The sequence below is a fragment of the Oryctolagus cuniculus genome, chromosome 10, assembly GCF_964237555.1.
Source record: "Oryctolagus cuniculus chromosome 10, mOryCun1.1, whole genome shotgun sequence".
Taxonomy (NCBI): Eukaryota; Metazoa; Chordata; class Mammalia; order Lagomorpha; family Leporidae; genus Oryctolagus; species Oryctolagus cuniculus.
Genome location: NC_091441.1, coordinates 16,008,327 through 16,032,025, shown reverse-complemented (window position 1 = coordinate 16,032,025; position 23,699 = coordinate 16,008,327). Strand labels below are relative to the sequence as shown.

Below are 23,699 nucleotides of genomic sequence, written 5' to 3'. Positions count from 1 at the left end.
TACAGTGAAGGTTGTCCTTATTTTTAAATACATAGATTTTAGAAAAACATAAAGATTATATAAAAATGCTAGCAATACTGTAAGGTGGTATTTTCTTATATTGTAAATTAAAAAAAAAATGTGTGGAGGCTCTCATTATCAACCATTCCTCACCATTCCTCTCCTGTCTTGGCTTACCTTCATTCTGATAGATAACAGCAAGTGTAGCTTGAAATTGAGGCTGGAGCTATTGCCTGATTTCCATATCATGTAATGTCATAGTGACTTCTTTGCTAAGTCTGAGATCTGACCAAAAAAACCTCAAGGTCCCCCATCCTAAGCCTAGTGGTTTACACACAGGTCAGAGCCAGGAGCCTGGAATGCAATCCAGGCCTCCCTCACGTGGTGTCAGGGATTCAAGCCACCATGTGCTCCCTCCTAGGGTGTTCATTACAGGAAAGTGGATCAGAAACGTAGGAGCTGGGACAAACCAGGCACTCCAGTATAGGCTGCAGGCATCCCAAGCCGTAACTCCAATCATTATGCCAAAAGTGGGCCCCAGAAGCCCCACTTTTCAGTACTTAATTTACCTGCAGTAGCTTTTGGAACCAGCAGAGCCTCCCACCTGCGCTGTGGCCTTTGTAACATTGCACAGGTCTGAGGAGAGACGGGCTTTTCACCTGACTTTTTAAGATTTTCTTTTGTCTGCACCCTCAACATTTCTGGCCCACAAAGGGAACTTGTCCCAGAAAGCCACACCACACACTCTGTTTGGAGAGCTGCCCCACAGAATACTAGTAGTGATGCCTCCTTTGTTTATATGAGCAGCTGCTTCTCTGCATCTTCCTGTGTCTTGTGCGTACTGCCTTCTCATTGCCCACCTCCCATGGCCTATGACGATCTTATTTCCTCCTCTGTACTTCTGTCACTCTATATAATGTACTTCATCCATTGGAGTTTCTTCTCAACTCAGGCAGAACTACAGCTTCTCCTCTTTCTCATCTCCTGCTCGCCTGAGCCCCACTGCAGTAATTTTCCTTCCTTCTTCCCTGCGGCCTTTATCATTTTCATTATCATCAGCCTCTGATCTGACTCCGCCTGGTATCCAGCAAGGACTGTTTCCTCTGTTACACCCTGAGCAGCGATCTTTTTTCTTAGGTCCTTGTAGTGTATTCAGTAGGTTGGCTTTTTTAACGTGATTTATTTCCTAATATGTAGCACTTTTACTAAAATACTTTTACTAAAGAAGATATAACAGAAGTGGTTGGAGCGTTTGTCCCTTTGCTTACTTTACGGTTATCTAGTTCAAGTTACACTAACTGCTTTTAAGTTTAATGTCATTCATGTCCACTATTTGATCTCTAAAATTGCAAAAAATTTTGCTACGATAATCCTGCACAGTTCATTATATTGTTCAGGTTTTATTATAACTTATCATTATATGATTTTAAGGGCCATGTTTGAGAAAAGCATTTTAATTAGGCAGAAATTGTCAGCTTGTTATATTACTTCTAATACTTTAATTAAAAATAAAACTAGGTATTTTCTACTTTATACTTATTAAGTATAAGTAATTGAACCATGAATAAAGTACTTTATTCGTGGTAATATGAATAAGTGTTTAAGATTATCATTTAGAAAACTATCTCCAGGCATCTTTATTCTTTGTGTCTTTTTATCATTGGTGTCAGCAGACTTAGGGGTGAGTGGAATTAGAACACATTACTTCGTGGAGGGACGGGACCACTGCTATGCTTCTGTTGTTCATTTTAAGACTTAAGGCCAGTAGTAAAGAAGAAAGTGACTTGTTAAGCACCTGTCAAATTATAGGGTTATTTAGGTAACTGAAATGTTTATCAGGTCTCTGTAGAACCAGTCAGCGTATTTTTTTTTTTTCTTTCAGCTGTACACATTGAGAAGATAATGTTGAAAGGAGTCCAGAGAAAAAGGGCTGACAAATATTGGGAGTACACTTTCAAAGTAAGCTAAATCACTTGGAAAAGATACTCCATTACCATGTTAAATAACCTTTGGAAAAACTTATGGCAGGTTTGCTAATTCAAGGAGAAAAATTGTGTATTTATTTGTTTTTAATTAGGGAAATGTATTGTTTAGTAGATACTGCATGATTTGCCAAGTCTTTCTTTTTAAAATTGTATCACATTAAAATTACTCTGGCAATTTATTTAAAAAGAAATAAACCTTAGATTTAGGGAGACAGTTAAGTGGTAAGATGTGTCTTTAAAAAGTAAACATTTTCACCATTATTTTAAAAATACAGGTCGTGGGTGTTGTCTTCCCTTTTTCTCCTTCTCTCCTTTCTCCTGGACATTTTCACTCTTGGTTTGTTGCCTTAACTGTCATTGCTGTCTGTCGTCCGTCCCTCAGTCAGTCAGGGTCTGACTCACCGCCCAGCTCCGCTCAGCCCTCGTGCTGTTACTCCCAGGATAAGACTCTGCAGGTCTCCTCTTAGCCTGCCAGCTGGATTCTTTGTTCACATCTTCCTTGTTGCTCTGTGCTGGGGCTTCACTGACGAGCCTTTCTCCTGAGTTTGGAGGGCATGCACCCTGGAGCCACGTGGATGCCACCGTGTCCCTGCTTCCTCAGTGCTGTTCCTCCCCAGAGGCATTGCTACCACGGGGTAGCTGCATCTCTCTCTCCTGGAGTCCCTCCCTTCCTCCTTCATCTCAGGATAGCACCCTCATGGCTCTCACAGGTCTTCCGGCGGCGATCACCTGGCGAAGAGCAGGAGTCTTCATCCTCTGCCATCTCGTGTCCGACCTGCTCAGTACAGTTGTTGGGTGCACTTCAGAACTCTGCCTTCTGCTCCGAGGGGAACATGTCCTCAGAGTGTAGACTTGGAGACCTCATCTGCACGTGCCTCCCTTGCTGCGCGTGTTCGCTGTGCTCTCTGTACTCAGCCTTGCCCGCTCTCCCTGTGTCGCTGGAGCTCACAGCGGGTTCCCTCCCTGGCTTCGCAGTCCCTCACAAGAGATGCTCTTCCCCTAGAGGGAGGCGCAGCTGGCATCCTGCTCAGACGCTGCCTCCTCTGAGGGCCTTCTTGGCACCTCCGTTACTCCGCCTCTGCCCTCCTCTTGTACCGTGCCCTGTTCATTTTCTCAGGAGCAGTGATCGCTGATGGAAACTCTTAAATGTCTGTTGCTTTATCTGTCTCCTGAACTAGGCTGAACTCAACCAGTGGAGGTTTCAGCTGTCTTGTCCGTTCCTGTGTCCCCTGACATGAGAGTCAGAAGAGGGCCTGGCACAGGTAGCTGTGCAGGGAGTGAGGGCTTTGAAGATCATTTTAAGCAGTGAGTCAGTTAGTGAGAGCTTTGCCTGAGGGTTGCTAGATCAAACTTGCTGTGCATTTTCAGGTGTCTGATTCTTTATATGATTAGTTGGCAAGGCCTCAGTATTAGCATAACCCAAATACTCACCTAGCTCAAATAATTATAGGATAGAAATTGCTAGAGGGCCGCACTTGAGTGCCTTGCACTGCATGATAAACGTCAGTTCCAGCTCCTGTGCTTGCTTAGGGCCACACCTCAGGAAGCTGAACCCTTTTGAGCTTTAGTTTCTGTTCCTGGAAAATGAAGGGAACAATAACTGCCTTGTAGACTCTTAATTAGATTGTAAAGATCTGGGGTAAAGATGGAACGTCTATCCCATACAGATGTGAAGCCATGTGACCAAAGAGGGGTGGTAAACTCTGTTACTTTTGTTACATTTAACCTGTGTCAGAAGACAGAGCTGTTATCTTTTGGGGGACATAGACCTGTGCAGGTAGAATTCTACATTCTATAATGTCACAAAAAGACGTGTTAGACATTTTCCTTTCTGAAAAATTACTGAAATATAATCACATTGTAAGAGAGCTTAAGAAACATGCAATTTGAAAGGCGTTATTAGAAAATTTCTTTAGTAAAATATGGCAATGTACAGTTATTTTTAAAAATTTTGGAGAAATTATGACAATGTCAGATTAACTATATTTTTGATTATTAATCTTAATAAAATTTAGGTAAGGCCATTTGTTTGACACCAGACTTTTTTCTAGCTAGATCCTGCCTAAGGAATAACCATATAATATGTGTGTTTTTTCTTAAATCAGGTAAATTGGTCTGATCTTTCAGTCACAACAGTAACAAAAACCCATCAAGAACTGCAGGAATTTCTACTGAAGGTAAAAGTATAGATTTTATTGTTAAAATGATTTTTACATAATATACAGAATCCAACACCTTAGTGTCCAAATGAACATGAGTTATGAAGCTTAGGTCCCAGCTGGTTCAGAACTCAGCAAACCTGAGTCTGAAGAAAACATCATATCGTCTAAACCAAGTCTTCTTATCTTGTGATAGCAGTGGAGGAAATGGTGAAGGGGTTTCCACGTACTCAGACCCTGCAGCTCTTCAGCTCCCCTTAAATATTTCTCCATTCCTTCCTCTTGAGTTCCAGCTTCCTCCACCCCCACCCCATCCCTGCCATGAATTAGGCTGTCTAAAATATTGGGACTAAGAAGAGAATGGGAACATCTTACACGCACTTGCAGAGGTGAGAGGTATCTTAGATCATTTTGTTTTGATCCTCGCCTGCTTTTTTGTTTTGTTTTTAAAGATTTATTTTTTTATTTGAAAGGCAGAGTTGGAGAGAGGGAGAACCCTCATTTGCTAGTTCATTTCCAGAATGGCCTCAACGGTGTCAAAACCAGGAGGCAGGTCTCCCACATGGGTGGCAGAGGCCCTGTCACTTGGGCCATCACCTGCTGCTTTCCCAGGCACATGAGCAGGGAGCTGGATCAGAAGTGGAGCATCTGGGACTCAAAGCAGCACATCTGTTGAGAGGCTGGTGTTGCAAGCTTAACCTGCTGTGCTGCAACGCTGGCCTCTCTCTTGCTGCTTATATCCCAGTTTGATTTTATTGAAAAAGTATGTGGGTGAAATGTGAAAAGGAAAGAATAGTTTTAAATGATCAATGACTGTTTCTCAGCAGATATTTTAAAATTTATCATTAATTGAGAGACAAACAAAAATCCCCAGAAATAGGAAACATCCCCAACTCAGTTACTGAGTTGGGACAAATTAATTATTGAACCTGTAGCATCTGAAATTTTCAGGTCAGGTCTGGTTTTTGAGTTGTCTTTTCATCATGTGTGGTTCTGTCTTTTCTTGGAGCTCAGAGCTGGTTTCTGCTCGGCTAGCAGAGTTTTGAGTGGTGTGAATGATGCTGCTTCTCAATGACCAAGTGTTGGTTCCGCTGGATTTCCCTCTGGATGAGGTGACTCCCAGGGATGAGTTGGGTGGTCCCATTTTCCTGGGCCCTATTTTCAACCAGGTTCTCTCTGTAAAGGGCTGGTATTCCTTCACTTAATCAAGTTGGTAACATGCATGCTTTTGAATATGGGAGTAGGTTGGCTGTTGGTGGTGTTCATTTTCGGTCACTGCAGGCCACGTCCCTTTGCCCTGTCAGCTCTGGACGGTGGGTGAGGAGGAAATGGTGGACAGTGAGTTTGTGCACACCAGCTCCCCTCTGCTCTGCTCAGTCATGGCCCCAGTCAGAAATGCCAGAGTGGCAGCATCCCTGCTGATGAAAGTGAACTCCTGGCTGGCATGTTGGGGGGATTAGGCAAGACTGCCCCCCCTTCTCACACACACACACACACACACTCAATACTCACACGCTCACACTCACTCGCCCCTCCACAAACACTGTTCCTGTCTCTTGAAAGAATACTTTATCAAAAGGTGCGGCAAGTCAGCATGACTGGGCTTAACTTGGGTTTGGGAGCAGCCTGCATTCATGTCGCTTCCTCCCTCTGCTGTCCTTTCTGTGACAAGACTCCTGGAGACATTGCAGGGGTGCAGATCTGAAGCTGAGGAGTCTCGCAGGGGGATCTAGTGCAGCTGCCTTCCCAGGCCAAGTTGCTGGATGCTGATTTGTGGGGCAGGGTGTGTGCCAGTTGCCTGTCCCTCACCCTAGGAGCACTGATAACAGCATCTCCTTCTTACCCTGGATTTCTTGCATTAAGCTGAAGCCGTTGTGTGTCTTGACAGAGTTCATTTTTTCAGTCACAATTTTCCAAAAGCTTAAGTGCCCCCCCAAAAAAATTCCCCAAATAAGTTCACACTTCAGAATCGTGGTATTTATTGACCTCCCTGTTTGGCCAGTGATAGATTATAGTATTTTTCTAAAATGTTAGTTACATGAACCAGTGGGCGACATTGTGTTCTTGGAGCAGTGAACTACCTGTGGTAAGACACCCTTTGAAGTGTACTGTCCTCCTAAAGCCATTTACACACTCAAGAGCTGCCTGTACCTACCCTTGACAGCACTGGTGCTGCGTGTGGAGCTGTGTTCTTGCGGGCTGTGCTGTGCAAAACGAGTTCCAGGCAGGGTCCCTTTTCTGTTTAAGAACCTGGCCCCCCTACCTGCTTTGTCGTCTTAAAGTGTCAGCTCCTCGCAGTGGGTTGGAGCTGCTTCCCTTGCTGCCGTGTCCTAGAGCCTAAACTGGTGCCCAGGACAAGGTAGATGTTGGAATGCTTACGTACTGAGAGATTGAGTAAGTGAGCAGTGCTTGGAAAATTCAGCAGTAGTGAGTTTTATGGGTTGCTGTCCACTGGGCGTAGTTCCTACAGACAGGTTTGTGGTAGCCAGGTGCAGAAGCATTTCCTTACTCTGAGCTTGTGCTAAGGCTGAGCCAGACTCTGTCAATGTTGACAGGAACCGTTGGTGATTGAGTAGTTGAAAGTAACTTCTCCACTGAAGCTGGTTTTCTTTGGCTGTGTACAGATATTTAGTAGAAGTCATGTTTTAATAAATTGGTAATATCACACATGTCTACTGTCAGGAATCTATTGAAATGTTAATATCAAAGCATAAATATTGGAAAGAATGGGATTTCTTTGTTTGGAGAATGTTCTTCCTGTTAGTGGTCAGAGGACATGATCCCTGTGTGGAATGCCAGCAGAGCTGTCCGTCCTAACCAGGCTGAGCAGAGTCCCAGCAGGAGCCCTGTTCCGACACATGGCACAGTCTGCTGTGCCTGACATCAGGGAGTCCACTATGCCTTTGTTAACTTTTCCATTTCTGAAGCACAGACTCAGAATGCTTATTTTTTCAAAAGAAAAAATTACTTTGGATTTCTCAAATTGGAGCTCAATATGTAAAACAACAATCTATATTTGTTTTTACATTTCTGTGGCTCCTTAGACACTGCGTTGCTTCCTTAATTTTAGTGAAAGTGCCAATAATTCAGGAGTTAGTAGGAAAGATTAGTTATCAAAAGTCAGATTTAAGATTGAATTCTTGAAAGAAAGACATGGAACATTTATTTTACAAAGAATAAGTTTACTGCGGATCTTTTAAAGTTAAGGTAGCTAACTAAAATGAAATGATTTCTCATGGTCTCCAGCCCGTTGTGCTGCAAACACTTCTGTTGCACTGAGGAAAAGGTTACAAACCTCTAACTTGTGTTTCTAGTGCGGGAAAATTGAGAGCTTTCTCCTTGCGTTTGTGCTCAGTTCTTTATTTAGTACATAGCATTCGTTGGTAGTCTGACACTACCTGAGATTAAAATGTAAAGCAGAAGGCGTAAAAAGTGGTAACTCTAACGACAAAGGTAACGCTTTCAGAATACTGTTCCAGGATAAAAATAACATTAATTGTGCTGTGCAAAGTGTCGATTTTCACTAGAGAAGCCCAGTGTGGGTGTCACTCCAGGGTGGCCTGAGTGTGTCTGGATGCACATTGATGCCGTGGCTCATGGTGTGCCGTGGCGAGCCCCAAGGTGTGCACAGGAGAGTTGAGTGGGAAGCTCTGTGGTGCTTCAGGGTGGGCTCCTGTGTCCTGAAGATTTGGAAAAGGTTCCTGGTTTTGTGTATCTGATCTGTAATATATTTGCCAGAAATGAGAAACTTAACACTGGACATGATTTTCTTTTCTAGCTTCCAAAGGAATTATCTTCAGAGACTTTTGATAAGACCATCTTAAGAGCCCTGAATCAGGGTTCCTTGAAAAGGGAAGAGCGGCGACACCCTGACCTGGAGCCCATCCTAAGGTGAGCGTTACTGATGAGGTAACCAGCTGCTTGGAGTGACTTGTTAGAGACACCACAGAGATGCTTCCTAAAATGCACATTTTATCATAAGCTATTCAGGCCTACGCTCATGATGAACGATACTCAACTAATTTTATTATTGTACTCTTACAGTTCTTTCGTTTCATAAAATTCAGTTGTTTCTAAAGTTGGTAATTACTGGTAAAACTGCTTGTTTTCTCCTTAAAATGTTAATTGAAAGAGGCCTTTGTCCAAGAGTGTGACTTTGAGATAGGTTCTCTTTTAAGACCCCGGTTCTTCTGGAGCCCAGTGCTATCATCAAGGCCTTTGTCACTGTCAGGTTGTTGGGCCTTTGGAAAAACAGGTATAGATGAGAAGAGCATTAAGTATACTGTCAGAGACACAGATACTATATCTCAGGTTAACTCCCAGAGCCTCCTTTGTGTCTGCAGAGAGAGGAAGAAATTGAAGATACAGGGGAGAGGGTAGCTGGTGGCATGAGGTCCCTGCAAAGGCAGGATTTATGTGAATTATAGGTAAATTTACATGTTTTGTGATGAGAAGTTGAAGGATCTTTTGCATGTAATGGCTTAGGTTCTCTCTAAAGAAGAGTTTTACTTAGGAAGGAGGTGGGAGCAGGCTTTAGCCTGGTGCTTGTAAGATACCAGCACCCAACATGGGAGTACCTGGGTTCAATTCTCAGCTCCAGCTGCCCACCAGTTGCCCTGGGAGGGAGCAGGTGATGACTCAAGTAGTTGGGTCACTGCTACCATGTGGGAGACCTGGATTGAGTTGCCTGCTCCCTGGTGCAGCTGTGCCTGCTGAGCACACCATGGGGATGAAGCAGCAGGTGGCAACTCACTGTCTGCCTCTTAGTGAGTTAAGTAGAAGCAGTGCTGGGCCCTGTGTGGTTTAGCGAGGCTTCAGTGAGACTTTAAATGAGACTTGCTCTTGCCCTGTGACCGAAGGGGCCCCAGTTTTGGAAGCAGACGCCCCGAATGAGAGAGTGCAGAGGTGTGTGTCTTTCGCTGTACTAGTGCCCTCTACCCCGGAAGGGAACTGGGCCCAGTGAGTATTCTCAGGATGGCTGGAGCCACGAAGGAGGGTGAAAATCTGCCTCTTAGTGCAGATGAGTAGAAATCTGAGGGGAGGGTATTCTTGTTGTATGGCGAGATCCAGGGCACGACTGTGGGAGTAAATGACTAGGATAAGACAGCCAGAGAAGGTCATTGGGGAAGCAAAGAGCCTGCAGTGTCGGATGGATCACCCACATGGTCATGAAGGCCAGCAGTGGGATAGAGGATTTGGAGTGGAGGAGACAGACCGATGCCAACGTTGAATAGGAATGTGGGAGATTGACCTAGGTTGGCACATGTCATGTACTCGGTGAAACTGGAAGAGAGTGGCTGGATTCGGGTTCAGGCAGTGCGCGCAGATGCATGCTGGGAGGGTGTGGGGACTTGCGCCTTCCACCTGCACGGCTGCTGGGAGAGCTAGAGCTTGTTTTCTGGTTGGTATAAGGAAGTACAAGCTACGTTTTCTGAAGGTCTAAATATGTGGGGAATCTCAGGGGACATAGTGCGAGGGTTCAGAGAAGGAGGAAGAGAAATGGCGGTAGCAGAGCACATGCTGGGAGGCCACAGAGGCCATGTTGCGTAGTAAGGCCAGCAGCTGGCAAGCACTCAGGTCGTCATACAGAGAAGCAGCTCAGGAGGAAGTGCTGCTGCTGCAGTGCCGGCTGGGAGTCCAGCAGCGGGACGCCGTGCACCACACTGGGCGGGAAGTAATGAGGGCTCCAAGTGGCAGCCTCTGGTGTGTGTCCAGCAGCAGAATGTGACTCTTGGGGCCAGCCTGTTGATGCTCATTGTCACCCTGTCCATGCTGGCTTCAGTGTGTGCTTTGATCCCAGCTGGGTCCTGTGTACTACTAGGCTTCAGGGTCAGATGAACATCATGAACTTGACTGAGGTCACATGGCTCTACTGATTGTTCCAATTGAGAGTGATAAGATATAACACACTTTATTTACTATGTGTTTGTACACAGGGCTTGGTACAGAACCATTCAGTTTATTTTGAATAGCTTGGGGGCTTTCTTGGTAAATCTAACAGAAGCTCAATAAAGAATATTGGGGGAAAACAGAAAAGTACTTTTGACAATTATCCAAATAACTATTATTGACACTTTTATTTTTTTTTCCTTTTATTATTTTTTTTGCCTCTAGCACTTGATTTTGTAGTTTTATATTCTGCTTTTCCCCTCAAATGATAAGCATTTTCTATTTAATTCTTCAGAAGCATTTTGAATAGCCACAAACTATATCCCACCTGGCTCTGTAGTCCTTTGACTATCTCCCTGTTGTTGGGAATATTCATAATTTTCTGTTTGTTTTGCTTTGATTAAAAATAAATCTGATCAATTTTGTGCCCCAAAACATTTTCTAGATTTATGATTACCTACTGAGGAGAGGTTCTTTGAAATCAGTCTGTTGGAAAAAAAAGATCCTGTGAGGATCCTGACAGGTTGTTCTCATGAGAAGTCACGGAAGGAGCGGCACACACTCGGGTTTGAATTTAGCTGCTCACCACAGCTTGGCTAGCTCCGAGTATCATCATTAAGAACATTTGTTAGTTTGATGGGTGAATGGTTATCCCATTGGCTTAATCAGTGAAACTCAAGATCTTTTTGTAAGTTTAGCCGGTAGTGTATTTTGTGGGATCAACTGTCCTTTATCAGTTTATCTTTTTGGATCTTTATGGTTTTGGTAGAGTTCTTTTGCAATGTGTATTAATAGGTCTTTCATGTTACAGTATTCTTCAGTCAGCTATGATTGTTAAAATTTGAAATGCATGATTTCTCAGGCTTTGTTTTGGTGTTCACGTTAATCTTTCTCAAGATTAGAAAGTCATTCCCAGGTTGTTGTGAAATATTAGGTACATCTGAGTAGCCAGGTAGAAAAAATTTAAGTTACAGCCATGTGTCATTCTTCACATAAAAATTATGACGACTCAGGTAAACCAAGAAAGAAAACATGAAACTTAGATATGTGTGTGGTAGATTTTTCTAAGTGTCACACACAACACTAGAAACTGTTAAAGAGAATCAGATTCAAATTCTGAAAAATCAGATTTCTGCACTCTAAAACAAAGTGAAGACATCTAAAATTTAGTGCAATGTTTCTTTTGCAGCAATTCCTCTCATATAAAAATGAACTCGTAAGAATCGGTAAGATATTAGAAACTAATAGTCTGAATGAAGCAGTGGGCGGGGGAATGGGAGAGTTATGAACAGACAGCATAGAGCAGCTGAAATTGTAAGTGGCATTTAAACATGAAAAGATGCTCATAATCTGAAACTAAAAGAGAACCCTGAGTTTTTGTTTAACCTATGGAATATGCAAAGATCAGGAAGTTTGCAAGTGCTTTTTGGTGATGAGGAACATAAATTGCTGTTATTTGACAATAGAAAATTTAAATATGAATAACCAGGGCAGCAGGTGAAGTGGCTGCCTGCACCTATACCAGACACCAGCATCTCATATTGGCATCCTTTCCTGTCCTGGCTGCTCCATTTCTGATCCAGCTCCCTGGGACTGCACCTGGGAAAGCAGCAAAAGATGGCCCAAATGATAGGGCCCCTGCCACCCACATGGGAGACCTGGAAGAAGCTCTTGGCTCCTGGCTTCAGCCTGGCCCAGCCATGGCCCTTGTAGCCCTCTGGGGAGTGAGCCAGCGGATGGAAGATTGATTCTCTCTCTCTCTCTCTTTCCCTAACTCTGACTTTGAAATGAATAAATAAATCCTTTTTAAGAAAAGAATGACCTTTGAATACTAAACATTTCTAGTTATTAATCTCACGGATTCATTCCCTCTTACATGCAAAGATGAATGTGCAGGGATGTTTATTGTAGTGTTTTTGACTAAAAAAGACAAAATAAATTACGATGTTGACTTGGTTACCATAAAGTAGGGAGAGCTTGTTTCAGGAAAATAAAAGCGTTTATTTTATACGGTAATATACTAAAAGGGGTTGTATGTAGGGGAAAAGAATGGCCTGAGAATAGGAGTAAGACTGACTTTTGGCCATATATATTTGCACACCATGTAGTTGAAAAGTTGTTTCTTATTTATTTGAGAATGCGGAGACACAGAGAGTTCTCATCTTTTGGTTGGCTCCCAAGATGCCTGTAACAGCGAAGGCTGGGCGCTGAGTCCAGGGCTGCCATGTGCGTGTCAGGGACTTGACTCTTGGGCCATCACTGCTGCTTCCCAGAGTGCACTTTAGCAGGAAGCTAGAATGGGGAGCGGGGCTGGGATTCGACCCCAGCCTTCCTGTATGGACTCTAGGCTTTTTTAATTTTTATTTTTTAAGATTGATTAGGTGAAAGAGTTACACAGAATGAGAGAGAAAGAGAGAGAGATCCTCCATCCACTGGTTCACTTCCCAAATGGCTGCAATGGCCAAGGGTGCACCAGGCCAAAGCTAGGAGCTTCTTCCGGGTCTCCTATGTGGGTACAGGGGACCAAGGTCTTGGGCCAATCTCTGCTGCTTTCTCAGGTGCATTAGCAGGGAGCTGGATCAGAAGTGGAGCAGCCAGGATTCCAACCTGCATACCTATAGGATGCCCGTGCTAAAGCTGCTTAAGCTACTGCACCACAGGACCGGCCCCAGGAATCCAGGCGTCTTAACTGCTGAGCTTAACGCCCTCCCCTGTATTATTAAGAAAGCTTTTAAAGCTGTCTCTCTTTAGAAACTCAGTTTACTTTCTGTGTGATAATTTACTGTTTTCTTTAATAATTTTGGAATTCATTGTGTTAACACCAAATAAAGCCATATGTAAACTGACTTCTCTTTCCAAACACTGAATGAATTCTTTATTAGTGCTACCTTACACGAGAGGGCTTCAGAAAGTCCATGGAAAACATGTTATAAAAAACCAAATGTATGGATTTCAGTGTTTCACACTAAAATTTACCTTTTCATTCCATTTTTTCACGAATGCTTTAAAGCCCCTTCACAGGGCTCCTGGTTATAGGTTCCTAGATACGTTAACATCACCTCTTATTTTTGTTCTTGGATCACATTTCCATGATTTGTACTTTATTAACAGCTGGTAGATCTGGTTTTTCCTGCCCCTTAAAATACTCATTCTTAGATGTTTAATCTGTAGCTTAGCTATTTTAAAACTTGATGTATGCATGTTCTAGGAGATGAGTTGAACCATGAGGTTCAAGTCTTAGTAATACTTATCATTTGTATTTATTATGTTAAAATTGATTTATTCACTTGAAGGCAGAATGAGAGAGACAGAGAGAGACTGACACCTATCCATGGGGTCACTCTCCAGTGGCCAAGGCTGGGTCAGGCCAAAGCCAAGAGCCAAAAACTCCATCCAGGTCTCCTATGTGGGCAGTAGGGTCTCCACCAAGTACCTAGGCTGTCATCTGGTGCTTCCCAGGCACATTAGCAGGGAGCTGGATCGGAAGCAAAGCAGCCAAGATTCAAACCGGTGCTCTGATATGGGATGCGAGGCATCACAAATGTTGGCTTAATCCTCTGTACCACAACACTGGCCCCATACTTGCAATTTGTAAAAAGTCGTTGTTGATTCCTATCTTCTTTAACCCCTCTCCCTGCTGATAATTATGTCCTAAAGTCAGTCCATGGGACAGAGTAAGGTAGACACCAGCATCAGCTTGGGGCGGGGGAGCTCACAGGCTGGAGAAAGCACCTAGGTGGAGTGAGGAAGCCCTTCTCTCCTTTGGGGAAGGCTTGACGCATGTCAGAGCCCAGCTTGGGGCAGGAGGGCAGACTCGTGCAGATCCCGTGCAGCCCAGCACTGGAGCCAGACCTCTGCACACTGCATAGTTTTTTCTTTTTCTTTTAAAGATTTATTTATTTGAAAGAGTTATACAGAGAGAGAAGGAGAGGCAGAGAGAAAGAAAGAGAGAGAGAGGTCTTCCATCTGCTGGTTCACTCCCCAATTGGCCGCAATGGCTGGAGCTGTGCTGATCCAAAGAGCCAGGAGTCAGGAGCTTCTGCTGGGTCTCCCACGTGGGTGCAGAGGCCCAAGGACTTGGGCCATCTTCTGCTGCTTTCCCAGGCCACAGCAGAGAGCCGAATTGGAAGTGGAGCAGCCAGGACTTGACTGGCACCCATATGGAATGCCAGCACTGCAGGTGGCGGCTTTACCTGCTACACCACCGCCCCGGCTCCAAGGAAAGTTTTTTTTATAACACATGTGGTCCACAAGCTTTTATACGACCCCTTGTATATATTTTTCCCAAATGAAAATATCGTATATATACCTCCTGGTCATTTGCTCTTTCATTATGTGTCTGAGAACTTGGGAACTCATCAGTACCTGTGAAGAGATTGTTGCTATGTTTTTGGTTTGCTATGTAGTGTTCCATTTTTAGCTGAACCATAATTCAATTAATTGACATTATTGCCACTGTAGTTGTTTGTAAATATTTTCAAACCACAATACTATAGTGTCTAGGTATATGGTAATATATTTGAGTACATTAGATAAATTTATACAGTTTTATGCTTATTTTTATTTGACTGTGGTCTGTACAGACTCAGTTCCATGCCTTGATCTCTTGGATGCTCTAAATGTGTATCTCAGTGCTCCTGTAAGTGGGTATTCTCTTGGTGTTTGAGTCATGTCTGGGCTGTAGGTAGGCTAGGGCCCCAAGTTGAAGGTATGCCTGTGCTTTTGACCAGCTGTTTTGTGTATGTAACTGGGGAGGGATTCCACCACTGCCTTTGGATTTTATTTATTATCAAGATGTGTTGATTTGAAAAGGCAGAGTGACAGAGGGAAAGAGAGCTTCCATCCTCTAGTTCACTTCCCAAATGCCTGCAATAACCATGTCTGGGCCAGCCCAAAGCTGGAAATCCAACTGGGTCTCCCACATGGGTGGCAGGACTTCAGGCACTTGGGCCATCTTCCTGGCTTTTCCCAGGTGCATTAGCAAGGAGCTGGATTGGAGGTGGAGCAGCCTTGTGATGAGATGCCAGCATCACAGTGGCAGCTTAACCCGCTGCGTCTCAGCAATCATCTCTGCCTTGGATTTTTTTTTTAAATTTAGACCAGTGTAGTTTTAAAAAAGACTTATTTAAAGGCAGAGTTAGAGAGAGAAAGAGAGGTCTTCCAGCTGCTGGTTCACTCCACAAATGGCTGCAATGGCCAGAGCTGGGCCAATCCAAAGCCAGGGGCTTCTTCTGGGTCTTCCACGCAGGTGCAGGAGCCCAAGGACTTGGGCCAACTTCTGCTTTCCCAGGCCATGGCAGAGAGTGGAGCAGCCAGGAATTGAACTGGCTCCCATATGGGATGCTGGCACCGCAGGCAATGGCTTTACCTGCTAAGCCTTTACCTGCTGGCCCCTGCCTTTGGATTTTAATCCCAGCCGTAATATGTTCAACCTGGAAACTTAGATTCACCCATATTTCAAGATCGTGGTTTTTCTACTCTCAACTTCAGTTCCCCCTTGTTGCCCACTTACTTCACGTTAGTGTATCATGAAGCAGCTGCACCTGTAGACAAGGCAGCTTTGGTCCATCAGAGGCATCTCTTGTTGGTGTGGTACTTAATTATCATGTGATTAATCTGATAGGTGAGAACCTTTTGGGGAAATTAGGAACAAACACTTAAAATGGGTATTAAAATGTTCAGGAGAGAGAGAAGGGATGTGTGCCATGAGCTCCTATGTGGTAAGTAGGGCGACAGTTTCTTTGTGCTGACGAGGTCTCATGGCCATAGGGACCTGGTAGAATTCCCTGGGAGGAAGTGCAAGCTGAAAGGCTCAGTAACTTGCTTGGGGTGACAGAGCTTGTGAGTGGTGGAACTGGTGTTTAGCTCCAGAGTTAACACTGAGCAAATGCGCAACACTCTTTTCACAGGTGCCACTTACCAAAGACTACCGGTTGGGATCTTTTATCACATTAGTAAGGGAAGAGGAAAGCTGGCTTTCAGGTAGCTTAGAATCCTGGTGTGGCACGCACGTGCGTCAGCACTTAGCCAAGCCTCAGAATGTGGCAGCAGCGTGTGCGGTTTGCCGCGGGGCTCGCTGTGATGCTCTCCAGCAGTCTTGGCATCCCACCCTTCCTGCCTCGTGTGTCCTGAGTGGGGGAAGCCCCTGCAGTTGTGTATCAGACGATTAAAAGCTACACACCTTTGAGGAGGAATAAAGCAGAAAGGCAGTGGTGCCACTTAGGCAAAAGGCCGAAATAATACGTTTGTTTGCCAAAATTTAAACCTAACCACTAGAGAGTGTAAAATTTTACGTCTAAAAATTAAAATTCTGCTTTGTAGATTCTTAAATCTTGTTGAATTTTACTTCACTTTCTCCTACAGGAAACACATTACAAATACTCCTAAAAAAGAAAAAAAATACCTTTCTATGCCTGAACTAAACAGCCACGGAAGTGCGTGTCATGATCTAAGCAGATTCTTGTGGGCGTGTACCCCTGAAGCTAACGATCTCTTCTTTGCACGTGCAGGCAGCTGTTGTCGACTTCGTCACAAGCTTTTCTGCAGAGTCAGAAAGTGCGCAGCTTTTTCCAGTCCCTGTCGCCAGACTCCCGGCCCAGCCTCAGTAAGCAGCTTGTCTCCTCCAAACCGACTGTGTTTGCTGCTTGGTTTCTGGTTTTGCTATGTCACCTTGTATGAGTTTGTCACTGTAGTCAAAGTTAAGGAATAGTGATGTAAAATTAAGAAATAATTCTCTTTTTAAACTCATTTGAAAGAGTTACGGAGAGAGAGGTCTTCCATCCGCTGGCTCACTCCTCAGATGGCTGCAATGGCCAGAGCTGCGCTTGTCTGAAGCCAGGAGCGAGGAGCTTCTTCCGGGTCTCCCACGTGGGTGCAGGGGCCCGAGGACTTAGGCCATCTTCTGCTGCTTTTCCCAGGCCATAGCAGAGAGCTGGATCAGAAGAGGAGCAGCCAGGACTAGAACCAGCACCCGTATGGGATGCCAGCGCTTCAGGCCAGGGCGTTAACCCACTGCGCCACAGCGCAGGCCCCAGTTGTCTCTTATTAAAAGGCGTTTGGGCGTATTTATTTGAAAGGCAGAGAGACAGGACAGAGAGAGATCTCCCATCCACTGGTTCATTCACCAAGTATCTACATAGCCAGTGTTGGGCCAAAGCCAGGAGCCTAGAACTCAGTCTGGGTCTCCTGCGTGGGTGGCAGAGGTTCAAGTACTTGAGCTGTCACTTGCTGCCTCCCAGTGTATTCATGAGCAGGAATCTGGAATCGGAAGCACAGCTGGAACCCAAACCCAGGCACTCCAGTATGGGATGCAGGTGTCCCAAACACTGTCTCACTGCTACCAAACAACCATTTGGTATTTTTAAATAAATTTTGCACTGCAATTTAAAAGAACGTAATGTATTGAAAAGCTGCTGTGGGGTGGGCACTTGGCCTGGTGGTTAAGATGGCAATTAGAGTGTCTGGGTTCTGTTCCAGCTCCACTCATCCTTCCAGCTTTCTGCTACTGGGGGCCTTCGGAGGCAGCAATGATCACGCAAGTAGTTGGGTCTCTGACAACCACAGGGGAGATCCAGTTTGTGGTTCTAGCTCCTGGCTCTGACCTGGCCCAGCCCTGGCTGTAGTGGACTTTTGGGGAATGAACCAGTGCATTAAGGGTATGTTTGTGCACGTGCACTCTTACTTGCTCTCCCTCTGCCTCAAATAAGTGAAATAAAATTTTTTTAAAGTTTGTAGGGGCAGGTGTTTGGCATAGCAATTAACGCACTGCGTGGAGGCACCTACATCTGTATCAGAGTGCCTGGATTCAAGTCCCAACTCTGCTTCAAATCCTGCTTCCTACTAATGTACACCGGGGGAGGCAGCAGGTGATGGCGCAAGTACTTGTGCCACCCACAAGGAAGGCCCAAATGATTTCCAGCTCCTGATTGTGGCCTGGCCTAGCCCAGGCTGTTCTGGGCATTTGGGGAGTGAATTAGCCAAAGGAAGTTCTTTGCCTCTCTTTGCCTTTCAAATAAAATGAAAATTAAAAAGGGAAAAAAAGATGTGTAGAATATGGAATGGAAAGATATATTTAAATATTTGTTGCTACTGTAACAAAACAGACTGAGTCCAAGTGAAGGTGGAAGATCTTTAAGGCTCTGGGACATGGTCAGTCCCCCAGGCCCTTGGCAGAGCTGGCCTGCAGTCTTCAGAGCTGTGATGATGCTGGTGCGTGACGTTCAGCGTGTAGTTGTCCTTCCTCCTTGTCCCCTGTTTCCATAGTGACCTTCCCAGCTTGCTCATAGAAAGCACGAGCTTGGGTCTTCTCACTTTCCCTCCTGTGCTTCAGTCACTTAAAGGCCAGCCCATGTAGACAGGGATGTCTTCCTGTTTGGCCCTGGTAACTATCCCATTGTTTTCTTCAATCAGGTCTGTCTTTCACACATAGGGAATTTACCAGGAAAGCCTTGCTCCTCTCTCACTATCTGGTTCTTACAGTAATATATTCCAGGATTTTCACAAGGACACTTTTTTTTTTTTTTTCCCACTTTGCTTGAAAGGCAGGGGTTGAGAGATTGATTCCAGCCATCGGTTCATTCTCCAAATGCCTGCAGCAGCTGAGACTGGATCAGGTCAAAGCCGGGAGCTCACAACTTAGTGCAGCTCTCCCACGCCATGCAGTCGCAGGGCTCTCAGGATGGACATTAGCGAGACGCTGGGTTACACATGGAGCACGGACTAAAATCCGGCTCTCTGATATAGGACCTGGGTATCCAAAGTGGTGTCTTTTTTAAGATTTATTTTATTTATTTGAAAGGCAGAGTTACAGAGAGAGAGGGAAGGAGAAACAGAGACAGAGGTCTTCCATCCACTGGTTTACTTTCCCAGGCAGCCACAACAACTGGGGCTGGGCCAGGCTGAAGCCAGGAGCCATCTTGGGCTGTCTTCCCCTGCTTTCCTGCTGCAATAGCAGGGAGCTGGATCAGAAGCAGAGCAGCCAGGACTCAAACCAGCAGCCGTATGGGATGCCTGGGATGCCGTCACTGCATGCAGAGGTTTAACCCACTACGCCACAGTTCCGGTCCCAGCCGAAGCAGTGTCTTAACCGCTGAGCCAAATGCTTGCTCACCTCCGAAGGATAAATTTGAGTATTAATCCCCTACTAAAGTTTCACAACTTTGATGTGAGGTTCAGGCCCCTCCGTGCGTGTGCTCTCCGGTCTCTTGAGCTCCAGCTGCTCCCAGGCTCCGTGTTTCTCAGTCCCTCCTGCCATTTCCTGCCCCACTGTCTTCATGAAATCACTGCTTAATTTACACTCTGACCTCAGCCTGCCTTTTCAGCGTATTTGCCAGTAGCATTTATGTGTGCTTTGAAAAACTTCTGCTAACTTCAAGCAAAGCCACTATAACAAGGAACAGGGTTTTTTGTTTGTTTGTTTTCTTAAAATGTTTCCTGTACCTAAAGGAGAAGGGAAATATATAATTCCTCAATTTGAGGTGAGAGGAAAGGAGGAGAAAAAAGTAATGTGATTGGGTGTTATAACACTCAGGCTAACTTATGAAGTATCTCTAAATGTTCATTCATTTATGCCTCAAATATTTTAAAATTAATTATAACTAAAAATTAAGGTTTTTAAAATTTTGTGAGAGGGGCCAGCATTGTGTGCTGCTGCCTGAGACGCCCGCATCCCATATGGACACCAGTTCTAGTCCCGGCTGTTCCACTTCCCATCCAGCTCCCTGCTAGCATGCCTGGGAAAGCAGGAGAGGATAGCCCAAGTGCTTGGGTCCCTGCACCTGGTGAAGCTCCTGGATCCTGGCTTTGACCTGGCCCAGCCCTGGCTCTTGTGGTCATTTGTGGGAGTGAACCAGCAGCTCCCCCCACCCCTTCCTCTCCTTCTCTCTGTAACTCTGCCTTTCATTTCTTTTTTTAAAGGTTATTTATTTAATTTGAAAGTCTGAAAGAGAAGGAAAGGCAGAGAGAGAGAGGGAGGGAGAGAGAGAGAGAGGGAGGGAGGTCTTCTATCCACTCGTCCACTCCCCAGTTGGCCACAACAGCCAGAGCTGGGCCGATCCGAAGCCAGGAGCCAGGAGATTCTTTGGCAATTTCATGTGGGTGCAGGGGCCCAAGGACTTGGGCCATCTTCCACTGCCTTCCCAGGCCATAGCAGAGAGCTGGATTGGAAGTGGGGCAACTGGGATTCGAACTGGTGCCCATATGGGCTGCCGGCACTGCAAATGTCAGCTTCACCCACCATGCCACAGCGCCGGCCCCTCAGATAAATAAATGTGCACCCTGGGAGGCAGTATGCAAGTATTTGCGTTCCTGCCACCCACCTGGGAGGCTTGGAATAAGTTTCTGCCTCCTGGCTTCAGCCTGTCCCAGTCTGGCTGTTGCAGACATCTGGAGAGTAAACCAGTTGATAGGAGCTAGCTTGCTTGCTCTCACTACCTTTCAAATAAGGAAGTAACTTAAAAAGTTTTTAAAATTCCTTACCACACCGTGGATGTTTCAGGAGCGCCCCTGGTGTATTTCCCGTGTTGCTCATCAGCACACTGAGGCTGACGAGGTGGAGCAGCTTGCCCAGGGGAACCTGACTCCATGATTCAGGGCCCCTCACAGTGCAGTGCCTTGTTCTCTGCACCGCTAGCCCGCCACTCTCCTCTTCCTGGGAGTAAAGTAATCACTGTTTTCTTTCTTTCTTTAATTTTGCTGGAGAGCTAACAGTATTGAATACTTCCTGCAGATAATTTACAGTCCTCTCTGAAGACTTCTAAGATACTAGAACACTTGAAGGAAGACAGCTCAGAAGCTTCAAGTCAAGAAGAAGGTAAATGTTGATTCTGTAGAGTAAGTCATTCCGCCCGATGCTGCCCGGGGGTAGAACAGACTGGGGAGTTGGGAAGCAGACGTATAGGAACTGGAATGTGACAGAGTTAAGTGGCTTTCCATATAAAAATGTCTAATTAGACCTGCACTTAGGAGTTGCAAGTGAATAACAACTTCATGCAACATTGAAACTTCTAAATGTCCATCTGGGAAAATACCAAGAATGTTAGCTCAACAGAAATATGGGCAAAATCCATGAATAGGAGATCCATGAGGGAAGAGACTTGAGCAGCCATCCAGCAGTGTGTGGCCTCACTGGTAGTCTGGGAAACAGTGAGATAATCATCTCACATTAATCAGATTGGCAGAATATTTTCAAGTCAGACATTATTAAGGATATGAAGCAGTAGGAACTGACACAGCCGTGTTGGGCAAAAATTTGGCACTGTGTTGTAGAGTTAGAGATGATTTTATGCTGCTGTTCAGTGATTCTGTACCTGTGAAAGTTACACATGTGCCCAAGGGCATGTAGACAGGTACTCACAGCATCATTGTATAACAAATACCAGTAAATTGTCTGAGTGTTTCAGAGGTAACCAAAGTTATAAATTGTGGTATAATTGAACCAGGTAGCAGTTAAAATAAGGGATATTTGTAATATGTTCAAACATGCAACACCACTTTGTTTATGAGCCCATATAGTTGGAGTTAAAATAAAAACTTGCACTTGAGTGTTTCAGCAAGTTAGAAGTAGTTAGCTTCTCTAAGGATGGCAGGTGAATGGAATGGAGAGAGACTTTCAGGTCCTGTCATATATGGTTTCTCAACAAAAATGAGGCAAATATAGAGAAGTCTGGGAGGTGGATGTACATGGCTGTTTATTATACTGATGGATGCTTTATTTTTTAATGGTTAAAAAGGAGTTCTACCTGAAATTCAACATTGTAATTTTGCAGTGGCTTGCTCATATTAGACACTCATGGTTTTGGCCAAGACTGACTTGCTTTCAGGTGGAACACGTTGGAGAGGAGATTTAAGGTAATTTGGTAGCTTGTTATGTGTTTAAGATATTTTCTGTGCTGAGAAATGCTTAGAGCTTGCTCCAGCAGTCTGTCAACATGGATAGGATCTCATAAATTGGTAACATTATCCTTTTGATTTTTTGCTGCAGCATTTAGTAAAATATGTTTTCCTCTACTCTAGATGTGTTACAGCACACCCTAATCCACAAGAAACATACCGGGAAAAGTCCCATTGTGAAGTAGGTATCTCACTTCTAAAACATAGATGGTTTTGTACCTCTCTAAGTGGGTATAGCAGGGGCTGGCACTGTGGCACAGCGGGTTAAAGCCCCATTCTACAGCACTGGCATCCCATATGAATGCTGGTTCTAGTCTCAGAGGCTCCACTCCTGATCTAGCTGCCTGTGAGAGCGGTGGAGGATGGCCCAAGTGCTTGAGCTCCTGCACCTGCCTGGGAGACTCAGAGGAGGCTCCTGGTTCCTGGCTTTGGATCGGCCCAGCTCTGGCCATTGCGACCATTTGGGGAGTGAACCAGTGGATGGAAGTCTCTCTTCTCTCTAACACACATTTTCTAACTCTTTCAAATAAATAAAATAAATGGGAATAACATTTAATTACTGATGCACTTGACTATAATTTTGCCATTATGCAATTTGCTTTTTATTTGTCCCAACTTTTCTGTGTTTCCTTTTCTCCTTTCTTGCCTTCTTTTGTGTGTTTTTGTTCTGTTTTTCTCTTCTGTGGCCTTGATAGTTATGCAGTATTTGGTGGTGGTGGTGGTGTTTTTAAATTCTTCCTGTGGATGATACTGTACATCTTTGACTTACTGAAGTTTGGTGTCAATTGTGCTTGTCCTTGTTCCCTAATAATCTGAGGGCTTCAGATCACTGTACCTCCTTTATCTTTTCCTTAGAACATATATTTTAATTCTCTCAGGTTTTAAACACCTGAAAGTTCTTTTCAGTATTCATTTAGATTTCACCCTTCTGTTGCTCTTTGTGTCCTGTGTCTAATCATCCACCTATGATCATTTTCCTTCTAACTGAAGAACTCTGTGAATGTTTCCTATGGTCACATATGTCAATGGTGAATGCATGTGGCTTTTAATCTGAAAAAGTTTTATTTTGCCTTCATTTTTGAAAGATCTGTTGCTGGACCTGGAACTGTGGGCCGGCAGGTCTTCTCTGCTGGCTCTTGGAAAGCATAGCCTCACTGTCTTCTCGCCTCGGGCCCTTGCTCCCTTGTGTCACATCTTGTCTGCCCACTTCAGATTTCTCCTGAACTCATGGAATCACGTGTCGGGTTTCAGACTGGGCACTTTGTGTCCAGAGCCTTTGCCGAGTCTGTGGCTGCCTGCTTCTGTTTGGAGGCAGGCAGTTTGGGGAGGTCCCAGCAGCTTTGAATCCCTGATTGTGTCTCATGGCACACTCAGTAATGGATCCTTCATTGGGTCTTTGGCTGTTTCTCTCTCTCTTCCCTTACTTCTGCTCTCTGGGATCACCTCTGTAATAAACTGCATCACTCCAAATTCTGCTTTTGAGAGAGCTCGCAGTTTAGATATCTGGCATCCATCATTTCTGTCAACGTTGGTGTTGCTCTCTGGAAGGTAATGTGCTGTTTTCTTCTGATTGCTTTGAAGTTCTCACAATCTGGCTTCAGTTTTCCTACCATGGCATTTTGTAGCATTCTTTGCATGGTTTCTGCTTCTTTAATCTATAGTTCAAACCCTTGAGTTTAGAAAACTTCTAGCTCTTATTCTCCAAATGCTGCTTCTGCCCTGTTCTCTTGCTCCACCTTGTAAAACTCTTTGAGTTCTTGTATTGGACTTTTTACCC

At 44.7% G+C, this 23,699-nt stretch overlaps 1 protein-coding gene across 2 annotated transcripts in view; it reads left to right on the top strand.

Moving 5' to 3' along the window:
• The window catches only part of ZCCHC2 (zinc finger CCHC-type containing 2), a 61,509-nt gene that overhangs the window by 21,562 nt on the left and 16,248 nt on the right, over positions 1-23,699 (top strand). The window contains exons 3-8 of one of the 2 annotated variants that reach the window (XM_070050074.1): positions 1,883-1,959; positions 4,091-4,162; positions 7,923-8,035; positions 16,543-16,637; positions 20,760-20,843; positions 22,046-22,103. In XM_070050074.1, the coding sequence (XP_069906175.1) occupies positions 1,883-1,959; positions 4,091-4,162; positions 7,923-8,035; positions 16,543-16,637; positions 20,760-20,843; positions 22,046-22,103 (499 nt within the window). The remainder of the gene's footprint in view (positions 1-1,882; positions 1,960-4,090; positions 4,163-7,922; positions 8,036-16,542; positions 16,638-20,759; positions 20,844-22,045; positions 22,104-23,699) is intronic. The other variant, XM_070050075.1, reaches the window with a different exon arrangement.